We start from the raw sequence: 27,515 nt of genomic DNA, 5'->3' as shown, positions 1-27,515 counted from the left end.
GAAAATGGATCCATCAAACTGTGTGTGTGCAGTTTGGATGGGTTAAACGCAGAGAACAAATTCTGAGTATGGGTCACTATACTTAGCCGTATGTCACGTCACTTTTCACTTTAACTGTTATATATCCATCAAACTGTTATATGAATCAAACTGTTATATGAATCAAACTGTTATATATCCATCAAACTGTTATATATGAATCAAACTGTTATATATCCATCAAACTGTTATATGAATCAAACTGTTGTATATCCATCAAACTGTTATATATCCATCAAACTGTTATATATCCATCATACTGTCATCTATCCATCAATCTGTTATATATCCATTAAACAGTTTACATGCTGTTTTTGCACACTTTTTTGGTCTTTACACATGCTGTCTCACATTTCAGTCATTTGCTGTTTTGCACAATACTTTACAATATCTCAGGTAACTCCTGCTATAATACTAATGTGTTAATTCCAGCATTTCTGCACATGCAATATTGTTGCACAATACAGTATTTACACTGGTCACCACTGTTTCTACTTATTGTCTTTTGTGTAATGTTTTTTTTTTTTGTTTTGTTTACACTGTCTTTTGTCCTGCACTGTCTTGTCCTGCCCTGTTTACAACCGGTTGCACAGATGCGCTTTATGTATCTAGGACTAACTTACTAAGTCCTTATAGCTCTCTCTTTGTTTTATATAGCACCATGATCCTGGAGAAACGTTGTCTCATTTCACTGTGTACTGCAACAGCTATATATGGTTGAAATGACAATAAAAGCTTCTTAACTTGACTTGATCCTGAATGTATGCATACAGTAAAAACAATTAGGAGCTCTCTGAGTTATAACAACCCCCAGAAATAGGACTTAAAACAACAGGGTTGTGTCTACTAGCATATGAGTTCTCTAATAAGTCCTCATCAATACATTTGTCAGACTGTATATTTATAATCACACCCTCCAGTGTCACCCATATGAGGATGAGGTTCCCCTTTGAGTCTGGTTCCTCTCAAGGTTTCTTCCTTTACCATTCAAGGGAGTTTTTCCTCACCACAGTCACCTGAGTCACCTCAGACTTGCTCATTGGGGATAAATACAAACACATTTAAATACATCCAATGTTAATCTTGAATTTTTGTATTTTATTAATCTTTATATTATTCTTTATAACCTTTTGTTCTATGTTTATGTTCTGTAAAGCTGCTTTGAGACAATGTCAATTGTAAAAAGTGCTATAGAAATAAACTTGAATTGTATAATGAGTGTTGTACAATGCAGTGTACAAGTAAACTCTTTCATAATGTACTTTCAGTAAATGCATAGTCATAGTGTAATTCCACTATGATTTTCTGCTGCTAAGTTATCATCGGTGTTCAGCATGAGCTTTCAAAGTAAAAGTATCCTTCTGCAGGCAATCACTGAGAATCGAGCAGAAGAAGCAGGTTCACCACTTGCCAAAATAAAAACACAGAATGAACGAATAAAATACAGAAAAATCTTTAGAGCACCTTTTTTGTAGGGTTACTAAGTAAGTCTGTCCCTTCATTTCTATTGAAAACCTTTGACCTGAATGAAATTGCACAGTCCACAATAAAATGAACAAAATAATTTGAAAAGAAAAACTTATTTCCAACTCTGTCCGTGATTTTGAAAAAGAATATTACTACTAAAATGTGTTTTTCAAGTCATGTTAAAAGACAAGCAACAGTTATAGAAATTATAAAAGCATATATCCAAAAACAGAACTCACTGTATATCAGTTACACGTTGCAATGGCTTCCACATTTGAGCAACTTCAGAGAAAAGAAGTCAAGCAGTGAGGAACAAAAATGGTTTATTACCACAAACTCATACACCAATCAGTACTACATAAAACAAACACAGTAGAATGGTGTCATCTTCTATTTAAACTATTACGTAGATTAAACTAATAATTAATCACATCAGTGAATGTCTAAAGAAGTACTAGACATTATTCAAGAACATACTGATTCAAAGGGTGCATTTAATTTGCTTTGCGTGCCACCAGTTCCAGAAGCGTGGAGGCAAGCTTGTCAAGAGTGGAGGAGCCGGTTTCTAAAGGTGGAGATGATGACGGCTCACACGGGTCGTAGAGATCTCCACCAGAACGATAGTCATGACGATAACGATGTTGCTCGGTGTAGACCCTTTCTTCTTCTCGTACAGGTCTGGAATTCCAAGCAGCCTCTGAGGGAAAAAAAAGGTAAAAATGAAGTGTAATGGGTTTTTTGAACTTTATTTCAGCTCGCTTTTTGTGATGGGGATGATAATCTGGATTTAATGCACATAACGTTTTTAATTAGTCATTCCTATAATTATCAAATAATTAATTTATATATTATAAAATATATAAAGTGTCACATCGACTCGAAACAAATGAGTATGAAAGCGGCCAGATTTCATCCATTTGTTTTTGCGGTAACAGCTCCAGTTTACCTCTGTAGACTCTTCTGTCATCTGGATGGTGAACCATGCGTTCTTCTGATCGGCCAGCTGAGCCCTCTCGATAAGGATTATACTGATATTCAGACACTTCAGGAACTCTGTTCTGCCTCAGGCTTTTAGGAGCCTCTTCACCATGCCTTGTATGTAAATATTCCCTAGGGCCCTGCATGTCACGATCGTATCTCACATGCTGCTGAAAGTTATGGTCATCAAAACGTCTCAAATCTGGCATTTCTCTGTGTGGCTCCATTTTGTTACCGCTGTGATAACTGTCTGTGAAATCTGTGGAACTCTGTGAAACCTGACCCTTATGCAGGGGAAATGAGAAGAAGAATTTAGACTACACAAGTCAAATTTTACAAAAGAGAGCACAAATGAAACCAATTTGGTTCCTACCTGAGTGCGCTGGACTTTATTTGTTTGGAATTCTTTAAGAAGGGCACATAATTTATCCTTCAAGAAGTTAGCCTCTTGCACATTCTCGATCTGAATGTCATTCTTCAAACAAACAAAAAAAAAAATGTAAAGAAATTCCAAGGTAAAATCAAGTAAAGCAAAAAAACAAAAAACAAAACAAACAAAAAACCTCCACCTGCTTGATTAGGTCACAGACCAAGCAGGGATGAAGGCTGGACTTACCAGTACATCCAAAACATTTTCCATACGTGGAGTTGCAGCTGAATCCATGTTGCTTCCAGAGGCCTGTTAAATAAACAGGGCATTTAGTAAGACCCGGTGTATTGATTTATACCACATGTGAACTAAAAACACTGAACAGATGAAGCTTGTACAGCTTTGAAAACGTACCTGATTATTCATATAAGGCATTCCCCTTCCTTTCTGCTTATATTTTGAAAGCATGGCATCGACTTGGCTTTGGAAAAAACAACAACAAATAAAATAAAAATAATGACAACAGCTTTACTGGTTTACTACAGTGTCATGTTGAAACAAATATGGGTGCCTTGATTCCAGTAAAAGGATTTCTTGACATTACCTCATACAATGACATTCTAGACACTTCAGTTACATAGCAATGGTTTGTGGAAGACTCTCATATTGCTGTTTTAGTCAGGGGTCCACATATTTTTGGCCATATTGTGTAGCTCATCCACACCACACAACAATTACCAACATGGTACAGTGAGTACTGTGTGATCAACCACTGCATAGATTTTCCAAACTGGTACTCAAGCTACATGCACAGAGCAGAGTACCACATTCAGAGGAAGAACCAACTGCCCTTGAACCATACAAGTTCAGACAACGTCAAAAGCCTAGTGCCGATCTGACTGACAGGGGAGAGGAAGTAATACCATGCATCCTACCTACTGATAACATTGCTTTCTTGGAATCTCAAAGGCATGCTAATAGATAACACCACACAACACCCAAACCTTGTAAGTCTATTCTCACCTCTTCTGTGCAAGTGCCATCTCTAGTGGTGAGGCATCAGAGAATCTGCTCTTCCTTTTCTTTTTTGAAGGTAGATCATCTTCATTTGGGTAGAACCTTTGTCGTTTGTTATAATTCTGCATGTCAAAAGACTCACGCCTTTCAGTTTCATTCACATCCTGAAAACCTTCTCTACCTTTCTCTCTATATGGCAGGTTTCTGTCCTGCTGCTGCCTTTCATCCATGCTAGGTCCTGGTCCATGGTGTGACATGTACATCGGCTCTCGCATCCTCCCACTCTCTTGATAGTCCGCTCCGGTCTCACCAAACCTGTTTTCTGAAATGTTGCCATAATAATCATTGCCTTCTCTACTCTTGTACGATCCTCTGTTGGGATTTGATTCCGGGTACCATTCATCCTTATAAGGCTGTGGATTTCCTTTGTCCATGTATCTTTGTCTATCAGGAGTTCCTTCTCCTGGAAAAGCCCCTACATTCATTCCATCTTCACTAAAAGGTCTTTCCGTGTATTCTCTCTCATTGTAGAAGTTCCTCTGCCTGCCATCTTGAGAATATGGGGCATCATATTGGTTATCCCCTAGAGCAGATTGGTGGTCAGGGACATCACCTCTATAAGACTGGTCATATTGGTTATCCTCATGATAATGAGATGGCCTACTGTAAGAATTGCCCTCCATATATGATTGATTGTAGAAGCTTTGCTTGCTCCTGTCTCGGCCAGAAGAGGCTCTTTCTTGAACAGAAGACGGACAAGCTTGTGCTGCTATATCAAATGCCCCCACCCCGAAAAAAAAGAGAACACTTTTATATACTAATACAATAAATCTAGCATTAAAAATTAAACATAAGAGACTGCAGTATATTTACTCCAAGTACAGCACTCACCTCGATTTCTCACTGATCTTCCTTTTTCTGATCTGATTAGAGGCTGAAAGAAAAAATGACCACCAAAATTAACACTTGCACTTGAAGTATATGTATGTGTGCAGATACATGATTTTTTTTTTCACACACACACACAAACACACACCTCAGCACTTGTACATCAACATTTGGGTTGCACTAAAAGGTGTACTCTCCTTACATCAATCATTAAAAAATAAGATATGAGATTATCTGCTAGCCTTTTTATTCACTCACCATTATTTATAAGTGAGGTGACTATATGGAATAAGAGTCCTTGTTTTGTTTTTTAAATAATTCTTCATATATATATATATATATATATATATATATATATATATATATATATATACATATACATATATACATATACATATATATACATATACACACATATATATATATATATATATATATATATATATATATATATATATATATACATATACATATACATATATATATATATATAAATCATGTCAATAGTATTTGCACAACACAAGGTTGGTCTGAACACAAGGTTGCTTTCATGTGGCATGTGAAAGTTACACTCAAACAAAAATATAACAACATCCATTTTTAGCATGTTAGAAAAGATAAATGTATGAATACATACCACTGGATTTCCCCATCCTTCTTGTTTCTCTACTATTGCAGCCTTCGCTCTTGCGACAACTCCTGCTTGCTTCTCCGAATTCTTTTCCCATGTCACCAAGTCTGGCCTATGTCGCTCCTGGAAACACATATAGAATGAGACCTGTTTCTGACACTCTAGTGAAGAAAGAAAGAAATATTTACCGTCGAGACTTACCAAGTATTTCTGCCGGTGTCTGCGACCCACCACATGAGTGGCCATGTCACAAAGGTCCATCTGCACTGTACACAGTCTGCACCTATAGCGCAGCAGGGTTGAACCATCACTTGAGATAAAGTCTTCCTCCTGAACCAAGTCACCAAGCCCTAAACAGAGACAGTGCAAGTTATTACAGAACCTGATAAGATTGTCTGGAAGAACAAACTGTAATAAAATACACACAATCAAATTTAACAGTCATTGAATAAAGCAATCAAATTTTGTACATTAAAAAAAAAGATAAGTTTCTGATTAAACAGAAAAATTATAAACACACATCAGAACTCAGTCTTACCAATAATGGGTTCGTTAAGGTTCAGGTACGTCAAGTACTCTTTGATACCGGTCCATTCTGGCAATGGGATTGGATTTGGGATAAGGCCTATAAAATCATGACAAATTAGTCAAGCATTATAGTAAGACCAAATTAAATCAGTAATAAACCTGAGTACTGAAACACAAATGCTAGGTGCAATATCTGTGATTTTAGTAGATCTTGTACTTGCGCCGTTTAAATTGCGATATCGGGAATTAACAGCTGAAACAAACAGTTTCAGTCATGTGATCAGTTATGGTCCTCTATAGACCTGTGCTGACAGCTCAGGTGAACAAAACATTAATGAGACAAATGTAATATAGGCTTTTGTGGCATCATTTCTTCCATTTGGGAAACAACATCAGAATCTGAAAGCCTGAGCATTGCACACCAGGACATACCTACACCAACTCTTTGATCCAAAGCAATGCTTATTTCAGTGGGATTGAACAAGCTGCCAGAAAGAAAGGATTCACTGGCAGCGCACTCTGATCAATGTCCAGGTTCTTGTATGAGAGCTGGCCTGGTCTTGGTACCAGATGGCTCGAGTTCCGCAAACACATCTGGCTACCAGATACAGCTTACACTGCTTGTCCATCAACCATCTCACAAAGAAGCAAAAAACAGCTGATCTTAAGGCTTTGGTGTATTGTGCACTGTTACAAGGATCTGATTTGTTCACCTAACTCAAAAGCTTCAGTGCCTTTGTATAGGTTTTCTTGACACAGAGGAGTACTTGACATGTTTACCTTCGCTGTGGTTAGGTCATAACCACTGAACAGGGAAACAATCACCGAATGCGGCCGTCTCGGAATGTCCACCATGTTTTTTTACTCAGCCATTACCCAAAAATAAATAAATAAATTTAAGAGCGAGGGCTGGTTCCACTGGAGTGACTGTGTATCAGATGATTTCATATCACCTGTGTTTCAAGGCTAAAGCAGATCAAACAGAACCAGGACAAGTAACAGTTCATCTTAGACCGTATCAAAAGCCTCCTAAACAGGCAAACGGTCTTTTGGTCCTTCGGTAGATGAAGAGAGTCCTCTTCAGCTCTAAACATCACATTCCTGCATTAATATCACATGTATCTTCAGGGAAAATACATTTGCTGATCTCTATTTGACACACAAGGCCAGGTCAACTTCTCCTGCTTCTTTGACATGATATTCTTCTGACTTGACATACTTGGAACATACTTCTTGTCTTTGATGAGGTAAAACCTTGAGACGCAAGCATAACTTCATGTGTAGACCTTAAAAAGGCTGATCAGTATCCTTGCCTCTGATGTGTAGATAATAATCTAGGACTCCAGCCTCCCAAATGGCTCGAAATCTCAAAGTTAAAGTGCAGTGATTCCACAGTCACGTATGGTTAGGAGTCCACAGTGGTACAGTGAGCCATGCTGTCTTTGAGTGGAAATGACTACAGATTTAATTTCCTTGTTACTTGTCTGATAGAAAATGAAAGGCAGTTCACTTTGTCCTTGTGGAAATGCAGTCTCTGTGGATCACCTGCCCCTGTCCTGGATAGACAGACCTTCAATCCGAGAAGGGTATCCACCATTGTGGGACCCTTCCTAGAGTTACATTATTCACTCCATGTACCGAGGAGGAACAGGATCAGTTTAGCAGATTGGTATGCATTATGTGTGAAGGAGAAACTAACGATGGGAGAAATGAAGGTTAAAATGCATGCAATAGAAATTTGAGAGCTGAAAAGCTTTCAAAAATTGTACATATTGTTTAAAGTAAGAGATTTAAACACAATTGATCTACAACTGCTTTGTGATTACTCCCATGTGAACTCACCATTATACAGATCGTTTTATGTTGGGGTTTTTTTTGTTGTGTATAATGGGATTTTCAGGTAACTGCTATTAGTCAACAGGCTACTAATGGTATAAAATGATCAAACTTGTCTTGACGCATTAAGTGGACTTACCCTTATCGGCTAGAGCGATCTCCCTCTTTGTAGAGTTAAGGCCAAAAGTGCATGGAAAAACAGGTACACAGGTAAGTAAAGCATATCATTGCTGAGACTTGAGAGCAGTTTCTCTCAAAAACAAAAGTAAACATGTTAAATGCAACACTTACATTGCCCTTTTTTTAACGTAAGCGCAATATACGGCAATGTGTTATTGCCAGTGAAAAAAAAGCAAAATCTGCTCCAACAATCCATCCATGTTTAATACTCACCTTGTGATTTTTGTAATAAAATTAACATTCCTATTTGTCCTGTTGTAGTAAGGATGCAGGAAAAAAGCCATGACAATCAATCCTAACGTCAGATATATTTTCTCTCCTTCAAGGAATAAACAAGAGTACAAGTGACTAGATTGTGTAGGAAGAAAATAGCCCAGTGTGTCAGAAGCGCCACATCCAGCTCACAGGGCGTTTCATACATTTCATGTGCTTAGCTGCTCACATGCTTCAGGATCTTGAAGAACTGGGAATACATTTCTGTTTTTTTGCTTTAGTTCTTATGAAAAATAAAATTGAGAGCAAGATCTAGTCACAGGATAAAAAAAGTTGTATTAGACTAAATATAATAAAGTTAAGCAAGAGGTTTGTTTAAAGCAGGTGGTAGTGACAAAATGTTTGGTTGCTTGCAGTGTCATCCAAAAGCCTCTTCAGTGACAAGGAGGTGAATCTTAGCTAATGATAAAGAAGCCAAATCTCTAGCAAAACTAGAAATCTGCTTTACAAGACTATACGGAAATTAGAAGCGGAGAATAAAGTGAAATGATTATTTCACTAATAAACCGTAAGAATTTGGTAAAAGTTCATTTAGAAGTCAAAACACTGCATCAAATATGAAGAGAAAAGGCAGTGTTATAATAGAGCTATAAATGAACCAACTCATGTTCTGTACATCTTCAACGGCCGGCATGATCATTTCTTTGATTTGTCCATCATTGTCGTTTTCTTGATTCATCCACAATCTTTTTATTACGTTAATGAAGGCTCTCCAGACCCCAGAAAAGGGTGTGACTCCAGCAAAATAAGACACAGGTCAATTTAACCTCGACAGTGAACAGTTAGTGAGTATGCAGCGGTTCCTGCAGTGTAAACTAAGCCAAGCATGAGGAACTACAGTGACAACACTGGAGCCCAAATATGGCAAGAATTCCAGTGCAAAGGAACGTCGATCGCATTGACGCACCAAATGAATCGAGTCCATATGAGAAGTTTGTGATCATCACAACACTGTAAAGGAAACACATCTGCAGGCGTTACATGAAACGGAATCGTGGAGGATCCAAGCATCTACACGATTACTTTAAAACTGTGATAGTTTTGGAGAAATCCAAAGACTGCGTAAGATTAAGGATGTGATCTTGCTGAAGACAAAACAGTGTAATGATGTTAGAAAATGCGCAGGATTTCTGAAGGCCAGATGATATTTTATGTCACTGTTTGGCATATAATCTGTAACAATGGCAGTTTATCAAAAACAATAAACTAAACATTTGTTCTATCTTACTGCATATTCATCTACCTCATTATAGAATTGTCTATACATTTCAATCCATCTCTCTCCCCATCTACCATAACTCAAACAATAACTGTCTCACAATTCATTTCTATTATGTTATCCATGTCCCTCTATCCATATACATCTATCACTCTATCTAAATCATCTTTCATAGTCACTCTATCTAGTACACTCCTTCCATCTAATGATCGGGTATATTTGCAGTTATTTGTGCTACAGTTTGTGATTCATGTCAGTATAAAGTACTCTGCATTCTTCACCTTGTACAGTACATACCTTCAGATGCTGCATAGTTGTCACATGGATCTTATAGTTAGTATCCCCCCTTATTCTTTTGTCACAAATCTGTTAGAGAGACACAAAGAGAGAATCAGAGAATGTGAGACAGACAGACAGACAGACAGACAGAGACACACACAAACAGAGACAAACAGACACAAACAGAGAGACACAGAAAGAGACAGACACAAACAGGGAAAGAGAGAGAGACAGACAAAAACAGATAGACACAGACACAAACAGAGAGACAAACAGATAGACACAGACAGACACAAACAGAGAGAGAGACACAAACAGAGAGAGAGACACAAACAGAGAGAGAGACACAAACAGAGAGAGAGACACAAACAGAGAGAGAGACACAAACAGAGAGAGACACACAAACAGAGAGAGACACAAACAGAGAGAGAGACACACAAACAGAGAGAGAGACACACAAACAGAGAGAGAGACACACAAACAGAGAGAGAGACACAAACAGAGAGACACAAACAGAGAGAGAGACACACAAACAGAGAGAGAGAGACACAAACAGAGAGAGACGTTTCCATGCAACATTATAATAATTTTCAGCAATATTCCTGTTTTCAGATTTTCACCATAATAAAAACACACTGCTGCAGGTTATCTAGCTAACTCAGCTAACCGAGTGTATATGAAACAGAAGTCAGGTTGTTTATCTCACTGGTTCAGTGTGAACAGATGATAAACAGTTACCGGGCAGTCTATAAACGAGTTCGCTTCTCCGTCGTCGTAAACAGTCAGTAAGTCAGCCATGAGCTAATCCGCTGCTGGTGCACAAAGATAAACACAACCGTCTCTGACAAAACAAAAGAGCTAAACTATCCAAATCTAGTCTCTGTGTTAGTGATTAGTTATTAGTTAAATGACGCATGAACCTCTTTTAGCTCAGCGGTCCAGTTGAACTAACTACAGTTACAATAACGTTAAAGAACTAGCCGCATTACAGCTAGCTAGCTCGATGAAGCTAGTTCGCTAACTTCCGGTACAACATACAAAACCAAATCGACTCTACTGCGCTTATAAATGCACTGGAACTGCGTAAACCTAAAAAAATACAGTCGATATCTTCCCAGAGACTTTGTCTTCAATCCACGTTTTATTTTTATTTTACTTCTTTTCCTCCACTGCTATATTTCACTACAGAATAAAAGCCACGCGCAGACCGGAAGTTACACAACAACGATTGCATAACGTTGCAAAACATCTACAGCCCTGGGCCCTTTAGAGTAACACGTGTGTAACACTCATGCACAGAGCTACACAAGCTCTTTTTAAATGCTCCTTTGGTCACTGTGTGTAACATTATATAAACAGTATGTAACATTCACTGGTGCTGCTCCTGATCCCTCACCATGACCAATCTGAGGGACTGGAGAAAGATGGGAAGTGGTTAAGGTGCTGGACTACTCCCAGTGGTTAAGGTGCTGGACTACTCCCAGTGGTTAAGGTGCTGGACTACTCCCAGTGGTTAAGGTGCTGGACTACTCCCAGTGGTTAAGGTGCTGGACTACTCCCAGTGGTTAAGGTGCTGGACTACTCCCAGTGGTTAAGGTGCTGGACTACTCCCAGTGGTTAACATTTACATTTGCAGCATTTGGCAGACGCCTTTATTAGATTAGATTAGATTAGATTAGATTAGATTCAACTTTATTGTCATTACACATGTACAAGTACAAGGCAACGAAATGCAGTTTAGGTCTAACCAGAGTGCAATAGCAGCAAATGCAGGATATACAGTTTTTACAAGATTTAAATGAGTTATCCAGAGCGACATACATAAGTGCTTAAATCTCTAACATTTGATACATTAATGCTGGTTCACTAGGTTACAGACTTAAGATACCATGAGTTTAAAACATTGTTCACAATGTTCACATTGTTCACAACTTGTTCACATTGTTCACAACTTGTTCACATTGTTCACAACTTGTTCACATTGTTCACAAGTTACAATGAAAAAGTTTCTTTTTTTAAATAAAGGGAAAGACAGGGAAAAAAGTGCTAGTTGAAGTGTTTCCTGAATAAGTAGGTCTTTGACCGCCGCTTGAAAATAGCCAGTGATTCAGCTGTCCGGACCCCTAGGGGAAGTTCATTCCACCACCTTGGTGCCAGAAGAGTCTTGTAGTATACTTGCCTCTTACCCTGAGAGATGGTGGGACCAGTCGAGCAGTGCTGGTAGACTGGAGGTGCAGTGCGAGAAGTGATGAGGGCTTTGAGGTAAGAGGGAGCTGGTCCATTTTTGGCTTTGTAGGCTAGCATCAGTGTTTTGAATCTGATGCGTGCAGCTACCGGAAGCCAATGGAGGGATCGCAGCAGCTGGGTGGTATGCAAGAACTTTGGCAGGTTGAAAACAAGCCGAGCAGCTGCGTTTTGGATCATTTGCAGACGACGGATTGTGTTTATTGGTAGACCTGCCAGCAGGTGAATCCAGTCTTGAAATGACAAGAGACTGAACAAGTACCTGAGCAGCCTATGTGGACAAAAATGGCCAGTGAAGATGCTGGACTACTCTTATTGGTTAAGGTGCTGCACTACTTCTTGTGGTTAAGGTGCTCTACTGCTCTGCTTTCAACACCATCATCCCATCACTCCTTCAGCAGAAATTAACCCAGCTCTCCGTACCCTCCTCTGTCTGTCAGTGGATCACCAGCTTTCTCACAGACAGGCAGCAGCTAGTGCGACTGGGAAAACTCAAATCTAGCACCCGCACCATCAGCACTGGCGCCCCCCAGGGCTGTGTTCTCTCCCCACTGCTATTTTCCCTGTACATGAATGACTGCACCTCTAATGACCCCTCTGTCAAGCTCCTGAAGTTTGCAGATGACACCACACTCATCGGCCTCATCCAGGACGGTGACAAGTCTGCTTACAGGCTGGAGGTTGAACAGCTGTCTGTCTGATGCAGCCTTAACAACCTGGAGCAAGACAGTGGAGATGATTGTGGACTTCAGGAGAAACCCCCCTGCTCTCCCCCACTCACCATCATGGTCAGCACTGTTACCGCAGAGGAGTCATTCAGATTCCTGGGAACCACAGGACCTGAAGTGGGACATTCGCATTGACTCTATTGTGAAAAAGGCTCAGCAGAGGTTGGACTTCCTTTGTCAGCTGAGGAAGTTCAACCTGCCACAGGATCTGCTGAAACAGTTCTACACTGCTATCATTGAATCCATCCTCTGCACCTCAGTGACTGTTTGGTTCAGCTCAGCCACCCAGTCCGACCTCAGAAGACTACAGAGGGTAGTCTGGACTGCTGAGCGGATCATTAGCACAACTCTCCCCACTCTCCAAGACCTGTACTTCTCCAGAGTGAGCAAAAGGGCAAAGAAAATCATTTTGGACCCCTCACATCCAGCACACTCACTCTTTGAACTGTTGCCATCTGGTCGACGCTACATAGCCCTGAGCACCAGAACGACCAGATATAGGAACAGTTTCTTCCCTCAGGCAATCCATCTGATGAACACTTAACATATGTCTGATGAACACCTAACATACACAGAACAAACCCTATTCTTACATTGTTTACAAGTACTCATTTATATTTTAATTTGCACATCTTTATTTGATCTTGCACATCTATACTTCAATTTGCACATTTATATTTCAATTTGCACATTATTTTTTCCACTGTACATGCAACTGTCTATTATGTATGTATTCATTTCTTATCACTGCGATTATGTTTACACTGTGGAGCTCCTGTACTAGAAAAAATTCCTCGTATGTGAAAACATACTTGGCAATAAAGACCTTTCTTATTCTGATTCGGACTCCTGATTGGAAGGTCGTGAGTTTGAATCTCGGGACCACCAATCTGCCATTGCTGGGACCCTGAGCAAGGCCCTTAACCCTCAATTGCTCAGTTGTATAAATTGTAAGTCACTCTGGATAAAGGCATCTGCTAAATGATGTAAATGTACATCCAGTGAGTTCTATATGTGCTCTCAAGCAAAATTAGGTCCAGTAATGTCTCTAAAAATGGACTATAAAGACGTGTGCCGGGTTGTGAGCGGTTGAAGCTGTTGCTGTTTTTCAAAGTGCCTAGAAGTTTGCAGGCATGAGACTAGCAAGTTATACACGGGGAGAATAAATGTGGCGAGAGGTCAAGACTCGGCTTAAAAGAAACTTTTAAGAAACTTGTACACAATTATGTTGATCAGATCATGTGCAGGGATCTCAGCTTTGTTGGCTCTCAAAAATGTCAGACTTTTTGGCATCCTGGATAAAGTATCAAAACCTAGAGTTTTACCAACACTATTTTTAATGACAGAAAATGCAACTTGATATGCTGCTGAGAAGAGAAGAGTCACATGGTGAAAATCCGCTGGTGAAAAACCTTCTGACTTTTAGAAAGTATTGTGGAAGCTCAATGGATATGACATTAGACTGCAGATTAAAAGAATGTGAGTTCAAATTCCAGCACTGTTGTATAACCACTGCTGGGCCTTAAAGCAAGGTTCTTAACTCTCAATTGCTCTGTTTTGTAAAGTGAGATAAATATAAGTGACGCTAGATAAGTCTCTTAAGCCAAATGGCATAAATGAGACCCCTTCCATAAATATCTGCACCAAAATTCTTCAACTTCTTAACAGTTGCACATGTACTTTGATGGATAAGAACATGCGTTTTGAATTGATTTATTATTAGGATTAGTACGGTGGTATGAATGGAAAAATAATGCCAGGATACTAAGTGTAACGGAAAAGTAACGCAGTTAACCACCAGGGGTCAGTATAACGCTGATCAAACCCTTTCATATACTGCAGCTTTATACTCAAAAACTTTGTAGTACTTTCTAAAACCGAGTCGAAAATTTGTTTTTTGTTTTTTATTTTTTTCTTTCTTTTTTAATATTATCTCTAATCCTCATTTTTTAATTTTACAACTTAAAAACACATCCAAACTGCACTATGAGTAAAATATTAGGCAAAAATAATTATAATAAAAATAATTATAAATATAAATATATAGTATTAGGCAAAAATGTTATATGATTTAATTTTTTTTTTCAGTACTACATTAGAGATTATTGAGTTATCAGACTAATTGACTGGTCACTTAAATAGTAAACACATAGATTTAAACATTTATAATTGTTTCATTTGTTTTCAGTAACAACTTTATCCTGATCAGGGATTGCATTCAATCTGGTTGTGAGTCAAGATCGCAGTAGAACACAGAAATCACAGTGTTTGTGTAATTTAAACTCAATATCTCTCAATTCAACACAGTTTAGGTTTGAGTGTGTGGGATGTGCCAGAGAACTTTAATGTATTTAATAAATAGATATTTGCTTAATGTGCTTCATATTTATAATATTAATAGCTGGTTAATAATGAAAAACTAACCAGTCCTTTAGTGATATTATTATTAATTATTAACATATTATTATGTTATTTATGTGCTTTTGTTTCATATATTTCATATTTCTGAAATGCGGTGCTTGAATAAATATTCACTTCCCTTGTGCTGTGCTACATTTTTGTCATGTTACAACCTGGAACTGAAACGTTTGTATGTGTGAATTTGTTTAGCATTTTTATCTTTGAAAAATGTTGCAGTCTGTATAGATTTTGGTGGCCTGATGTGTGTTTGTGTGTGTGTGTGTGTGTGTGTGTGTGTGTGTGTGTGTGTGTGTACTGTATGTAGTATGTGGTGTGTGTTTTCTGATTGTATGTGTGTAGTATGTGTGTGTATTCTGATTGTATGTGTGTAGTATGTGTGTGTGTATTCTGATTGTATGTAGTATGTTGTGTGTGTGTATTCTGATTGTATGTATGTAGTATGTGTATGTGTATTCTGATTGTATGTGTGTAGTATGTGTGTGTATTCTGATTGTATGTATGTAGTATGTGTATGTGTATTCTGATTGTATGTATGTAGTATGTTGTGTGCATGGGTGTCCGAGGATCCCCCCCCCCAAAAAAAAACAATTATTTAAAAAATATTGCACTCTCTATTGTGAAAAATATATGCATGTATACCTAAATAATTGTGTAAGTAGAAAAAAAACCTGAGAAAAACATTGAAAATAATGATAAAAGCAAAGTTTGTCACTGTGGGGACATGTCTTTATAAGTACAATTTGACTGTATTATTTGTGTCCCCCTTCAAAAATTGCGAATGAGAAATTTTATATTTTTTGTCCCCGCCTACTGTTAAATGAAATTTACGCCCATGGTTGTGTGTGTATTCTGATTGTGTGTATGTAGTATGTGTGTGTATTCTGATTGTGTGTATGTAGTATGTGTGTGTATTCTGATTGTGTGTATGTAGTATGTGTGTGTATTCTGATTGTGTGTATGTAGTATGTGTGTGTATTCTGATTGTGTGTATGTAGTATGTGTGTGTATTCTGATTGTGTGTATGTAGTATGTGTGTGTATTCTGATTGTGTGTATGTAGTATGTGTGTGTATTCTGATTGTGTGTATGTAGTATGTGTGTGTATTCTGATTGTGTGTATGTAGTATGTGTGTGTATTCTGATTGTGTGTATGTAGTATGTGTGTGTATTCTGATTGTATGTAGTGTGTGCGTGTGTATATCGTGATCGCTGGACGAGCATAGCCCCGCCCCCCTTGCTGGACGACAGTAGCCCCGCCCCTCACTTGTTGGACGAGCATAGCCCCGCCCCCTATCTTGCTGGACGAGCGTAGCTCCGCCCCTCCCTTGCTGGACGAGCGGAGCCCCGCCCCTCCTTTGCTGGACGAGCGGCCTCCAGTCGGATCCGCTGCCGGCCGGCGATAGTAAATGTGTATTATCCAAGATGGAGGACTGCTCGTGGTCCCTAGCTTAGCAGAAGCGCACTCTTTCCTTTCCGTTCGTGTCACTGTTTTTTTTTTTAACAGCACACGACCGGAATTATCCCCTACGATCCGTCAGAGCTGGGAAGGGTGATTTTTTGACGTTTGGACATTATTATCTCCGCGCTTTCTTCCACAGCCATGAGCTCGGGGGAAGGAGCCGAGGAGGCGGCGAAGGACGCAGCCGACATAGCAGCCTTTTTCAAATCTGGTGAGCGCTCGTGACCGGGATATAAGTGTTGTGTGTCTGTGTGAACGCTGTACAGCCACAAAAGGCCGCTTTGTGCAGTTCTTCTAATTAAAAAGTGCTTGAATTGAACAGAAATAACTTGATGGGGTGTTTATTGATGTGGAAATGAGTCACATCAGCCAGGTCTGAAATTCTAGGTCTCAGACTAGTAGTTAACTCTTCACCTGAGACTAGTTAACTCCTTTACCTGATACTAGTTAACTCCTTCACCTGGGACTAGCTAGCTAACTCCTTCCTTCACCTGAGACTAGCTAGTTAACTCCTTCCCTCACCTGAGACTAGCTAGTTAACTCCTTACTTCACCTGAGACTAGTGAAGCCCAGTTTACCAGATAACACAATTTCCCAGACTATAATATACCTGTGACTTATTTGAACCATAATGTGTTCATTCACTAGATATATTTGAAGTAGGAGATGAAACACAACCTTAGCTAGCAGTATTAGCTTAGCTAGCTGCAGCGACTAGCACTTACACTATTAGCCTGTTACCTAGTATGGGTTTATATGTATGTGGGCCACCTTTTAGCTGCCCTGCACCACTTCTACACTTTATTCTTATTAATCCAGATAATGTGATAAAAAACAAGCCCAAACACCGCTCACAGCCCAGGCTTGTTATTAGCTGTGATCACAAACCTAACGCTAGTCAGATACAGCAGTGTTTATCTGTTTTATCAACCTGATTTAGCCACACGACTAAACCTATAAACAAATACACTGCACACTTTGGACGTTCTGATAAAGTTATTTGGAAAGGTAGACGATCATTTATTTTTTATTATTATTATTATTATTTTTTTTTACAATATTCCAGACTATCTGAAATGGACACGGATGAAAAAGCAGTGTATGTTAGTTAGCAATGTAAACAATGACCTGGCGTGGCACATTCGCCTCGGATTGCTAGCTCTATGCTAACTGTTAGCGCCTTAGCTGTGCACAGGAGAGCGTTTTATTGTAATAGGATTATTTTATTAATATATACGCCTGGAATCGGACAGTGAGGTGGTGCGATTATACACACAAAGTAATTTCAGCTCACATTTGGGAAGCTAATATCTTTGTCTCTGACCCAATATGTGTGTTTGTGTATATGGGCGGTATATGGGCCTTTTACAGCTAGCTGTTTAAGATCTTAAAGATTTATAGTTTATAATCCGTAATTTCACAGTCAGCATTGATATGTGATTTCTGTAGTATTTCAGAAACGCTGTGTGTGTCAAAACTTATTAGTAATATCTGTCTGTCTATCTATCTGTTTGTCTATCTATCTGTCTACCTGCCTCTATCTCTGTCTGTCTGTCTGTGTATAGGTACGTCTGGGTGTATATGGATACCTAAGTTGATCCCTCTACTTGTTTGTGTTTTATTTATAAAAAGTTTATCTATTGTAATTTAAAGCGTATGTAAGGAATAACACGCTTCGGGGTTTGCTGTCATAGGAAAATAATCCACACAGCTGGAGTGATGTGTGTCTGTGTGAACGCTATGAAGTGGATTCACAGGTGACAGCATAGTGGTATAAAATACTTAAATAGACTCAAGTACTTTTCCTGTCTGTTTGTCTGTCTGTAATGAATGTTTGAACCTATATTTGTGCATTCAAAACACTGGAATCTAAACAAGCCCTGAGTAGACCAAATCCACACACAATCACAGACACAGATTGTTTTTCCTGTGGTGGTGAATGTAACCACATCAGGAAGTGCTGCACCTCAACTGTTTCCACACAGGAAGACTTGAGTGAAGTCTCAAACCCTTCAAGTACAGTTGAGTTTAAATGTTTGCATCTCTTTTTCTGAATACTGTATAAATAATGTTGTTTTTTTTTTTTTTTTTAATAAATCTCTTTCGTCGTAGTAATACCATTTCAGATCAGTTCTAGCTCTGCTGGATTGCTTGGCAAATTTTGTTCTGGTTTTCTTGACATTATCTGTTCTAACTCTGCCAGGAATCACATCCTTCTTTAAGCTAGGTCTGATTTTGCATCATGAATTTGTTTAGGTAGATAAATTGCCCCTTTTTTGGCTTTTTTTTTTGCCCAGAAAACATATAGGATGCAAACTTTTTTAAGATAGATTTGCATTGGAAATAAAAGGAATGAGCCTCTGTGGTGACTGGATCACTCATGTTATTGAACCATGCTCATTTTGGGATGTGTGTATAATCTACAGATTGTAACACTGTTTTGTTTCAGAGAACCAAGTCAGATTTAGTTGAATGTCACTGATGTCTCTTCTGATTTGTATTTGAAACACATCACCGAGCTGCATATTTTTCACCACAGCTCTGAGATGTCGTCTTGTAAGCAAAGCAATGGGTCGTTAACAATATACTTAATATCACTTGTGTGCAGTTTTTCTCATGATGCAGAAAAGTATATAATAAAACAAGAACTCAGAATGTAAAGTGTGGAGCTGATGCTCTGTTCTCTATACATGCCGTGTGTAGTGTTTTGTTGTTGTTGAAATGGTCGATCTGTCAGCGAGTTTTAGCTTCCTGCTTTTTACTGAGATCTATAAGAACCGAGTTGCACGTGTTTTGAGGCCTTTACGTCAACTAACAAATAGATCCTCTGAGTAAATGAAGCGGCAGTAATATAATAATCGTCTGTCTGTCGATCTATCTGTGTTATCTATAGGATCTAAAATTGCTTCATCTTAGTAGTCTAGAGTCTGGACTTAAGCAAGACTTCTTGCTATCAGTGACTTACAGTTTATCATCAAATAGTTTTCCCTCTCCATTTTGGTAGGTTACCATCTTTAAGCCATCATACAGCAGCTACCAACTAGTGAGGATGAAGATATTCAAGAGCAACAACTTGTTTATTTGAGTCACAATCAAAGTATGTTTCCCGTTTGTGGCCGTGGATCATCAATCCATCCTGTGTTTTTTAGCACAGAGCTTAAAAATATTGCCTACAGCACATAATTTCCTACAGTATCTATTCAGTCTGTCGATTGAATGGAACCATAATGAATTCTGATATTTTGTGATACTTGGTAATGTAGATGAAGTGTCCAGCTTCGCATCATCTTTGACAGCAGATGAGCGTTTTGGGCAGCCGTGTAGAAAACGAATGTTTCCTCAGAGACATGTGAAGCCAGAACCGAGTACATGATTTTTGTTGAATCGCTGGACTGTGTAATGCACACAGAGTAATGTCGCCAGTCTGCCGTGTTCCACATATCTCCTCACTGACTGACAGCGAGAGAGAGAGAGAGAGAGAGAGAGAGAGAGATAATAAGAGTGAGTGAGGAGGCTGAGAACAGGGGCAGTTTAGCTCTCTTGGTTCTCACCCATGGATGTAGGCATCTTGATCCTCTTCAGATCCATGGAGAACATGGAGAAATAATATATTTGTCATTTGTTTTTAAGGAGAAGTCAGAACATGAGCTGTTGGTAAGTTGGTTGCTCGATCAGCACATATTTACTACAGTAAGATGAAAAGTGTGTCAGTTGTTCGGGATCTTCAGACGGCTCTGTTTCATTATATTCGATCCTCTGTTATTTAAACATTATTTGAATATCCGTGTTGCCGATTTGCTTTGAATGTTAACGATCTAACACAACCTGTTTTGTCTTTTGCATGTGTATTTATCCTCAGCTGTCCATATTTAATACTTAAAGCTGTTGTATGATTAACACTCATGTGTTGATGTGCTTTTGGCTCCTCTGTGGACTCTGCCACCTGAATACACAATCTCTCTCTCTCTCTCTCTCTCTCTCTCTATCTGTCTCTGTCTCCCCTCTCTGTCTCCGTCTCTGTCTCTCTCTCTCTGTCTCCCCTCTCTCTCTCTCTCTGTCTCCCCTCTCTCTCTCTCTCTCTCTCTCTGTTTCCCCTCTCTGTCTCTCCTCTCTGTCTCTGTCTCTCTCTCTCTCTCTCTCCCTCTCTCTCTCTCTGTTTTTCTCTCTCTCTGTGTGTGTGTGTGCTTGTCTGCTTTATTTCATCGGCTCACAGTTTAGCGTTGCTTTCTAACTGCTGTGCCTTTACTCTGGTCTCATCAGCCTGTCTGTGTGGTGGAGAAAGGTCATGCTGACCTAGTTTAGGCCAGTGATGGTGTACTCAGTGCCCCCTCACTCAACGTTTTCTGGCACGCAGCACGAGGATCCTCATTACTCTTGTGCAGGCAGAAAGACAGGAACTGAAAGACAGGGATATGTTACGGTTGCGTTTGAAAGGGAAATGCACAGGGTTCCGTATCATAGAGGCTTAATGATTGGCTTAAAAAGTAGCAGAATTATTCAGATTAAGCTGAGATCACAGAGGAAGAGAAATTGAATGAGACAAACATGGCTCAGTCTATAGGAATGCTTTGGTTTGGGGATTCATCTAAAAACATTAGTGCTGTTTTAGGGGAAACTGATGGGGGAGTCTTTATTAGATTACGGCTGGCCTGCAATCTGATTATACGCTGGATTTGCTGCTTCTGCAGCCTCACTGCATATACAAGCCACTGTAATCTGTCATTGAGCACGCGTACACACACGCACGCTTCAGAGTCTTTGTTTCCAGCAGCACACACAATGCAGGGTTGGACAAATCAGTAACATAAGCACTCAGGATGAGCTGATAAGGTGACCAGGTTAATAGTTTGATTTTCCCAGATGAGCAGATTTCACTCTTGACTTTTAGAGTCAGTTTTTTTCTGTCAGGGCTTCACCATGTCAGCTAGGTTAATAGTTCAAGCAGCTTTCATGTCCAGGTTGTTGGTTTCATATTTGTAGATGAGGAAATTTTGTGGACAGGCTACTAGTTCCACAGCTACTAGGCCATCATCCATGTGCCGGTTATTTGTGTCTGATGTATTTCGTAGCTGCAGTTGTTGTTTTTTTTTTTTGATTGCCAGGGCATCGGTGTGAACAGTTACAGCACATTTTGTGTTCTGGTTCCTAGTTTCATATTTGTAGACAAGCTGATCGCAAGACACGGCTATTAGGTTCTTATGTAGTTCCACCGAACCAGAAACGGAAAAAAAAAATCCTTCATTGCCTGTTGGCTTGTTTTTGGACCTACCTCAGTACTATAGATGTCAAACAGCCTTCCTAATCCTGTGATGTGCATCACTACACACTTCGGCTGTGCTGCAGTCTGCTTAACAGTACTTCAGTTTTTACTGGCATAGTAATTCACATGCACAGAGGACAAAGGATCTTATTGACATTTGGAAAGTACGGATACAGATATGTGGAAATTTTGAAACCCAGCAGAATAAAATGCAGCACAAAGACAACATATAGCTAAAAGAACACGCAGGGAGCTGACGCTTAAACACGGAGAATGTAAGGAAATGTAAGATTTGGTTTTGAGTTCAGGGTTCTTCCAGAGTTCAGGGTTCTTCCACTTTGAGATACACACAGTGTCTTCTTGGAGCTGGCTTTGTGCACAGGTCCACTGTCAGGACAGGGAAATTACATTGCTCCAGCATTCAAATACAACTGTGTGCTTTTGGGGAAGACCCACGTTTGTGTGTCCACAAACATTTGACCATGCAGTGTATATGGTGAAGGAACATCTCAGATAAAATGCTGGCAGAAGTTTACTGTAGCTGATGAATTTCTGCTTCGTGATGGTCAAATGAAACGGTTCACTTATTCCAGCATCACGTATTTATCCATCACATGCAGCGGTTTTTTCCCCTCAGTGGCAGAACTGAAAATATTGACATTACATATGAGGTGTTGAACCCTGTGTTGAATGCAGACCATGCTATTATTACAGCTGTTTGCGTGGGCTTTGTTATGTACAGAATAGTTTGAGGGATCTCTGTGGTTTGGAGTAAAAACATCCCAAACATTTCTTTTTGATCCGAATCAAAGACTGGCATCTTCTGCTGATATTTAGAGGTGAGAGACAGTGTTTTGTCTGGGAGCTGAGTACATGTGCAGATTGATTCTGAACAGTGCAGCTGAGTGAGGTGGTGATGACAGCTCAGGTGTACTACATGTGAACTAACCGAGCTGGGAGAAAGGGGGACTTGTATCATCTGGCTGCTTGCTGTTGGGTTGTTTGCTCCTCTGAGCTCCAGCGAGACTGTTGTTCACGTGAGCTGTGAAGTGTGGTGCTGCTAAGCCGAGATATAGTTGTTGTACTGAAATTCTGCACTGGCTTTTTAGTATAAACATTAGGCTATTTTCACCTGAACACTTTTTTTACCCACAATCTTTTTCAAGCTCACAGGAAATCTCTTTCTCTAGAGATCTATGCAGCAGAGCTTTAGTCCTTTAGTCTGTCCAGCCGTCTCACCTCCTCATCTGTACACATTGCTCAGACAGACCAGGATCCAAAGCTTCATCTTTTAGTTAACACCGCCGTCTACGAGCCCCTACACGATGGACCGAGTCTCAGTAACTCATCACCGCTCTGGTGTGTATCTGCATTGCTTGCTGAAGCGTTGAGTCCAGCATGGACTGTCTAAACTTTTCTGCTGGATGACTTTGGATTTCTCCGACATGATACTGAGTGTAACAAGTTTAATTCAGGATTGTGTGCAGCTGAAAGCTGCTGGAGTCTTATCACTCGGAGGCCGCACTCTGCTGCTGACGAGAGCGACGCACGGACAGCCTGGAGATACATGGAACTGCTGTGGATAGTTACCGCTTGGGGACCATGGAAATTCCTTTGAACTGCAATTGATAACGAAATGTTTTGTGGTTAAATCTACATCGTTGAACATTTGTAAAATTAAACAAAAATCTATCACTATCACTGACAGCCACTAACGTCTCACAGTACTAGTGAAAATACTGCACCAACCGACAGGTTAGCAAAAGAAACCCTAAAGACATCACTACTATATATATATATATATATATATATATATATATATATATATATATATATATATATATATATATATATATATATATATATATATATATATATATATATATATAAACAGATTTACTGTGTTTCAGAGTTTAGTTTTTCCTTTAAAATGCCTCATTTCTCCTGTTTTTATGAGGCTTAGCTGTCACACTGGCCCATTCCTTCAGCCAGCACAAAGCATTATGGGTTGATGCGACTGCTCAGGGCCAAGTGCTTCAATCTCTCTGTCCTGCACTCATTCTGCCACCTCTTTTATTTCACTCACTTTCCTTTTACATGGCTGTCTTTTAGACTAACTTGGAGGTTGTTGAGATGGATATGCATCAGTTATTTATTCTTTTCTGCTTTGCTTTTGGTTATTATTAATCTCTTCCACTGTGAGTCTGTCGCTTTAAGAAATGTGGACCAACCTGCTCTCTGTAAATGATTAACACCTCCCGAAGGTGTTTAATGAACAGTGTCCTTAACCAAACGTGTCAAATTACTGACTGGATCGGCAGCACCAGGATGAATCCCCAGCAGCCAGCGTTCAGGTGTGTGTTACTGCAGTAGACGCTTGTCAGAAGCAGTCCAGGGGTTGTGCTGCATCTCGACTTCTGAATCCCAAAATCATTCTGATGCAAAACACAGCTGATGATGCAGGACACATGAAATAAACACTCCAGCAATCAAGCAGAACTGAGTTTCTCCTCTAGCTGTCTACAATGTGTGGGTGTGTGTCTGTGATCAACTGTGATAAGGACAGTAGACGATTAGAACTTTGGGCGTGATATCTCCTCTGTTTATTGTTAGAGTCTAATACATTAACCCTAACCTAAGCCTAAGAGCTGAGAGATCAGATTGAAGTCTGACAGAGCATTGTGTTCTAGTTGCATATTTAAAGTAAAAAGGAAAACCCCTGTGTGTGTGTGAGAGATGTGGTAGCTCAGTGGTTAAGGTGTTTGACTATTGATCAGAAGGTCATTTGGTTCGAATTCATCAAGCTGCCACTGCTGGGCCCCTGAGCAAGGCCCTTAACCCTCAATTGCTCAGATGTATAAACTGGAAGAAAAAAAAAAAGTCACTCACTCTGGATAAGAGTGTCTGCTAAATGATGTAAGTGTGTGTGAGGGAGTAAAGGAAGACTCAGGAAGCAGGAACTTCAGTGCCCCTTTTTCACAGAGGCAGTTTGAGTTCGGAGCCTAATTTTAAATCAGTTCTTTCTGTTTCAACAGCCAAAGCACCGGCTCTGAACCAGGAAAAGTGGTCCTTAAGTAGCACCAAAACATTGCTGGTATAGACTTAAGAACCGCTTGCGTCAGGGGCCAGGGGCAGGGTTACTGTGACCAACATAACAAGAGAGAACGTAGTTAGCGCCATTTTTAAATCATTTTAAATCAGGATTCGCCGCGTTTGGATGCCAATGTAGCTTTGCAAAGCCATGAGCATTAACAGTAAAGCAACATCTGCCATTGTTTAGTTTGTCGCCGCTGCACTAACATTGCTGTATAACGTTGTATACAGTGACGTCAGACTCGGCTCTGTGACGGCTCTCTAGCCCATGGAAAGGCAAACCGGTTCTTAGAAGGTTCCCCAGTGGAACCACCTCCACACCAGCACTAGCTCTGAACCAGCACACGGTTCTTTCTGGTAGAAACGGGGCAAAGGAGGAACTCCAGACTCATGATCATGAGGAGAATCAGTTCACATGGCTTGTCGTGTGTGTATCACTTTCTCACTCTCCCTCCCTCTATCTCTCTTTCATCAGTTAAGGGAAGCACTGAACACATGACAAGACACTCGGAGTAATGAGCGACAGATGAGAATCGCCAGGTGTTACCTGTCGGTTTGACCCGCTTCCTCTCCATCCACAGCTGACTCTTGACCACACCCACACTGCCACTTTCTATACAAAACATTTCAGATGACGTGCAAGTTGGCTAATTATTATGATCTCCCCTTACTAAGGTTTTTTTTTTGGTATTTACTCAGTCTGGGGTTGCTGTGTGTGTGCTGTAATTACCTGTAATTCTCATTTCTGAATTCTACATGAGCAAGATCTTATCATGATGCCTTTAAAAATTTTACCTCAAAGTACAAATCATACTTTATTTATTATGGTTGTTTTAGTTTTTGTTTTAACACACTTTGCTGTTAAATTAAAATCCCGAGCTCATCCCCCGAGTGGAAGCTTGTCAAAATGTGACGAATGTGATAAAGGCTGTAAGTGTGTACGCTAAACAGATTGCACCAGTAAAGTGAGTAGGCCGTGTAGGTAGAAAGTCCAATCCAGCTTTCCTAAGCACAGAGACGGAACAGTTACCTGACAGCTGAAGTGAAAGAGACTAAACCACATCATCAGGGTAGTGAAAGTGCTGTGCAGCTACAAGCTGAATACACGATCTATCTCATTCCCTGTAATCTCACCAGTTTGTACAGATCTGAGTTATCAAGAATCCAGCTCTTTATTTTAGTTAGTAGTTTTGGATGTAATGGAAAAAAAAAATGCAGCTGAAGTAGTTTTCTAATTAACTGGAAGTGAGGGATCTCATTTCGACTGAAAAATGATGTAAGAGCTTTTTAAAGAAACACTCGCATGAACTTCAATAGAACTTCATTACTCTTAGTATTTTACTCTTAAAATTTTTTATTTTTATTCTGCTTTTTCCTGCTCAGGATTGCTGTGATGTGGAAGTTTCCCCTGACTGTGACTTTTCATTCTAACGCTACATGATAAACGATTTAATAGTCCAGAACTGCAAGACAGGAAAATGAGCATTTCCACCATTCCATGGTTAAGGAGTGCAGAGGAAGCGTAAATCCTTTTACAGATCAGCTTCCTAATGTCCACATGACCCACATTTTCATTGTTGATATGACTTTAATCACTTGATCGTCCTCATGATGATGTTGTAGGGCTGCTTAATAATTTAGCCTCGATATCTTTGTCCTGGTTTCACATTTCAGCCGCAGAGCCGTTGTGACATTTTCATCACCATCGCTGTTAAATTTGCAACTAATGATAACCGAGTCAAACATGTACTGATGGATTTTAACGTACGTTACCGCATGGCCCGAAACAAGGAAGCACGTGTGAGGTGAGAACATGTGACCTGGGAGAAGTGGGCAGGACTTCTAGAAAGTGTTTAGAACTCGACTTGTCAGTCAGAGCTCTTAACCAGACCTGAAACTGTTACAGGCTTTGTGGAATTTACTATACAAGGTGTTAAACCTGTGTATTTGTGTAAGGATGATAATATACATAGTACACTGTGAATACACACACACACACACACACACACACTCACACCTAGCAGGAACACACACACACAAAAAAACCGCTCAAAACTACTTCCTGTTCTGACAGAAGTCTGAGTTAAGGATGGAAACGGAGACCCTGGAGTTACCCACTACACCACCAGATAAACCCCCACACTCCTGCCCAGATGCTATTACTCCAGTGGTGATTGATGGAGACGCCTGGGTGGGTGATTGATTGGCATTTCACATGATATCACAGCTCAATATCAGTCAGGTTGATAGATTGAAGGTTTTGTCTATGAAAGTTTTCCCAGAGTCGGGGCTTTTTTTTAGCAGAACGTTAGATAGAGACAAAGCTACTTACTCACTGTCCCTCATGGAAGTGTGTGTGGACTGCAGTTAACCTTCTCTAAGTGCTGTTTTATGAGGTTTTAATTTGCATAACTGAACCAGCCATTTTCCCCCCGTTGCTCGGGGTGAGTTTTACAGTGTGTGTGGAAAAGCTTGAGCTCTTTCATGCACTTGAAACACAGAATAGATGCTTCAAAGCAAGTGTTAATTCCACATCAGTGTTTACTCTCATGATGTAGCTGTTGTGTTGTAGCGTTGTTCCACAAAGACTTCACCAATTACAGCCT

At 39.8% G+C, this 27,515-nt stretch overlaps 2 protein-coding genes across 6 annotated transcripts in view; one reads left to right on the top strand and one right to left on the bottom strand.

Moving 5' to 3' along the window:
- Positions 1-1,812: 1,812 nt before the first annotated feature.
- On the bottom strand, positions 1,813-11,095 carry si:ch211-13c6.2 (uncharacterized protein LOC100000125 homolog). 3 transcript variants are annotated; one of them, XM_027176048.2, is made up of 13 exons: positions 10,444-10,929; positions 9,724-9,792; positions 7,894-7,918; positions 5,929-6,015; positions 5,592-5,740; positions 5,397-5,513; positions 4,763-4,805; positions 3,878-4,637; positions 3,269-3,335; positions 3,101-3,163; positions 2,858-2,959; positions 2,453-2,768; positions 1,813-2,203 (listed from the first exon to the last, which is right to left on the bottom strand). In XM_027176048.2, exons 1-13 carry the CDS (start codon positions 10,501-10,503, stop codon positions 2,001-2,003), a joined length of 2,061 nt encoding a protein of 686 aa, XP_027031849.2. In that variant the 5' UTR covers positions 10,504-10,929; the 3' UTR covers positions 1,813-2,000. The 3 variants fall into 3 exon arrangements, with proteins under 3 accessions (XP_027031849.2, XP_027031848.2, XP_027031851.2); XM_027176047.2 differs by having other exon boundaries at positions 3,878-4,640; positions 10,444-10,927; XM_027176050.2 differs by lacking the exon at positions 7,894-7,918 and having other exon boundaries at positions 3,878-4,640; positions 10,444-11,095.
- A 5,346-nt stretch (positions 11,096-16,441) lies between these two features.
- The window catches only part of trioa (trio Rho guanine nucleotide exchange factor a), an 88,135-nt gene continuing 77,061 nt past the window's right edge, over positions 16,442-27,515 (top strand). For 2 of the 3 annotated variants that reach the window (XM_027176044.2, XM_027176043.2), the window contains exon 1: positions 16,445-16,767. In XM_027176044.2, the coding sequence (XP_027031845.2) occupies positions 16,698-16,767 (70 nt within the window). In that variant the 5' untranslated portion in view covers positions 16,445-16,697. Of the gene's footprint in view, positions 16,768-27,515 lie in introns of all 3 variants that reach the window. The other variant, XM_047807649.1, reaches the window with a different exon arrangement.

This window comes from Tachysurus fulvidraco, chromosome 24 (genome assembly GCF_022655615.1).
Source record: "Tachysurus fulvidraco isolate hzauxx_2018 chromosome 24, HZAU_PFXX_2.0, whole genome shotgun sequence".
Classification (NCBI taxonomy): domain Eukaryota; kingdom Metazoa; phylum Chordata; class Actinopteri; order Siluriformes; family Bagridae; genus Tachysurus; species Tachysurus fulvidraco.
This window is presented reverse-complemented; position numbering and strand designations above follow the sequence as displayed.

Bases quoted from the DNA above. Each gene is read 5' to 3' on its own strand.
- si:ch211-13c6.2 (XM_027176047.2), bottom strand. From the start codon at position 10,503: ATGGCTGACTTACTGACTGTTTACGACGACGGAGAAGCGAACTCGTTT. The intron at 2,960-3,100 runs GTAAGTCCAGCC...GTTTGTTTGAAG, and splicing joins AAAATGTTTTGGATGTACTG to AATGACATTCAGATCGAGAA. The intron at 2,769-2,857 runs GTAGGAACCAAA...CCCCTGCATAAG, and splicing joins ATAAAGTCCAGCGCACTCAG to GGTCAGGTTTCACAGAGTTC.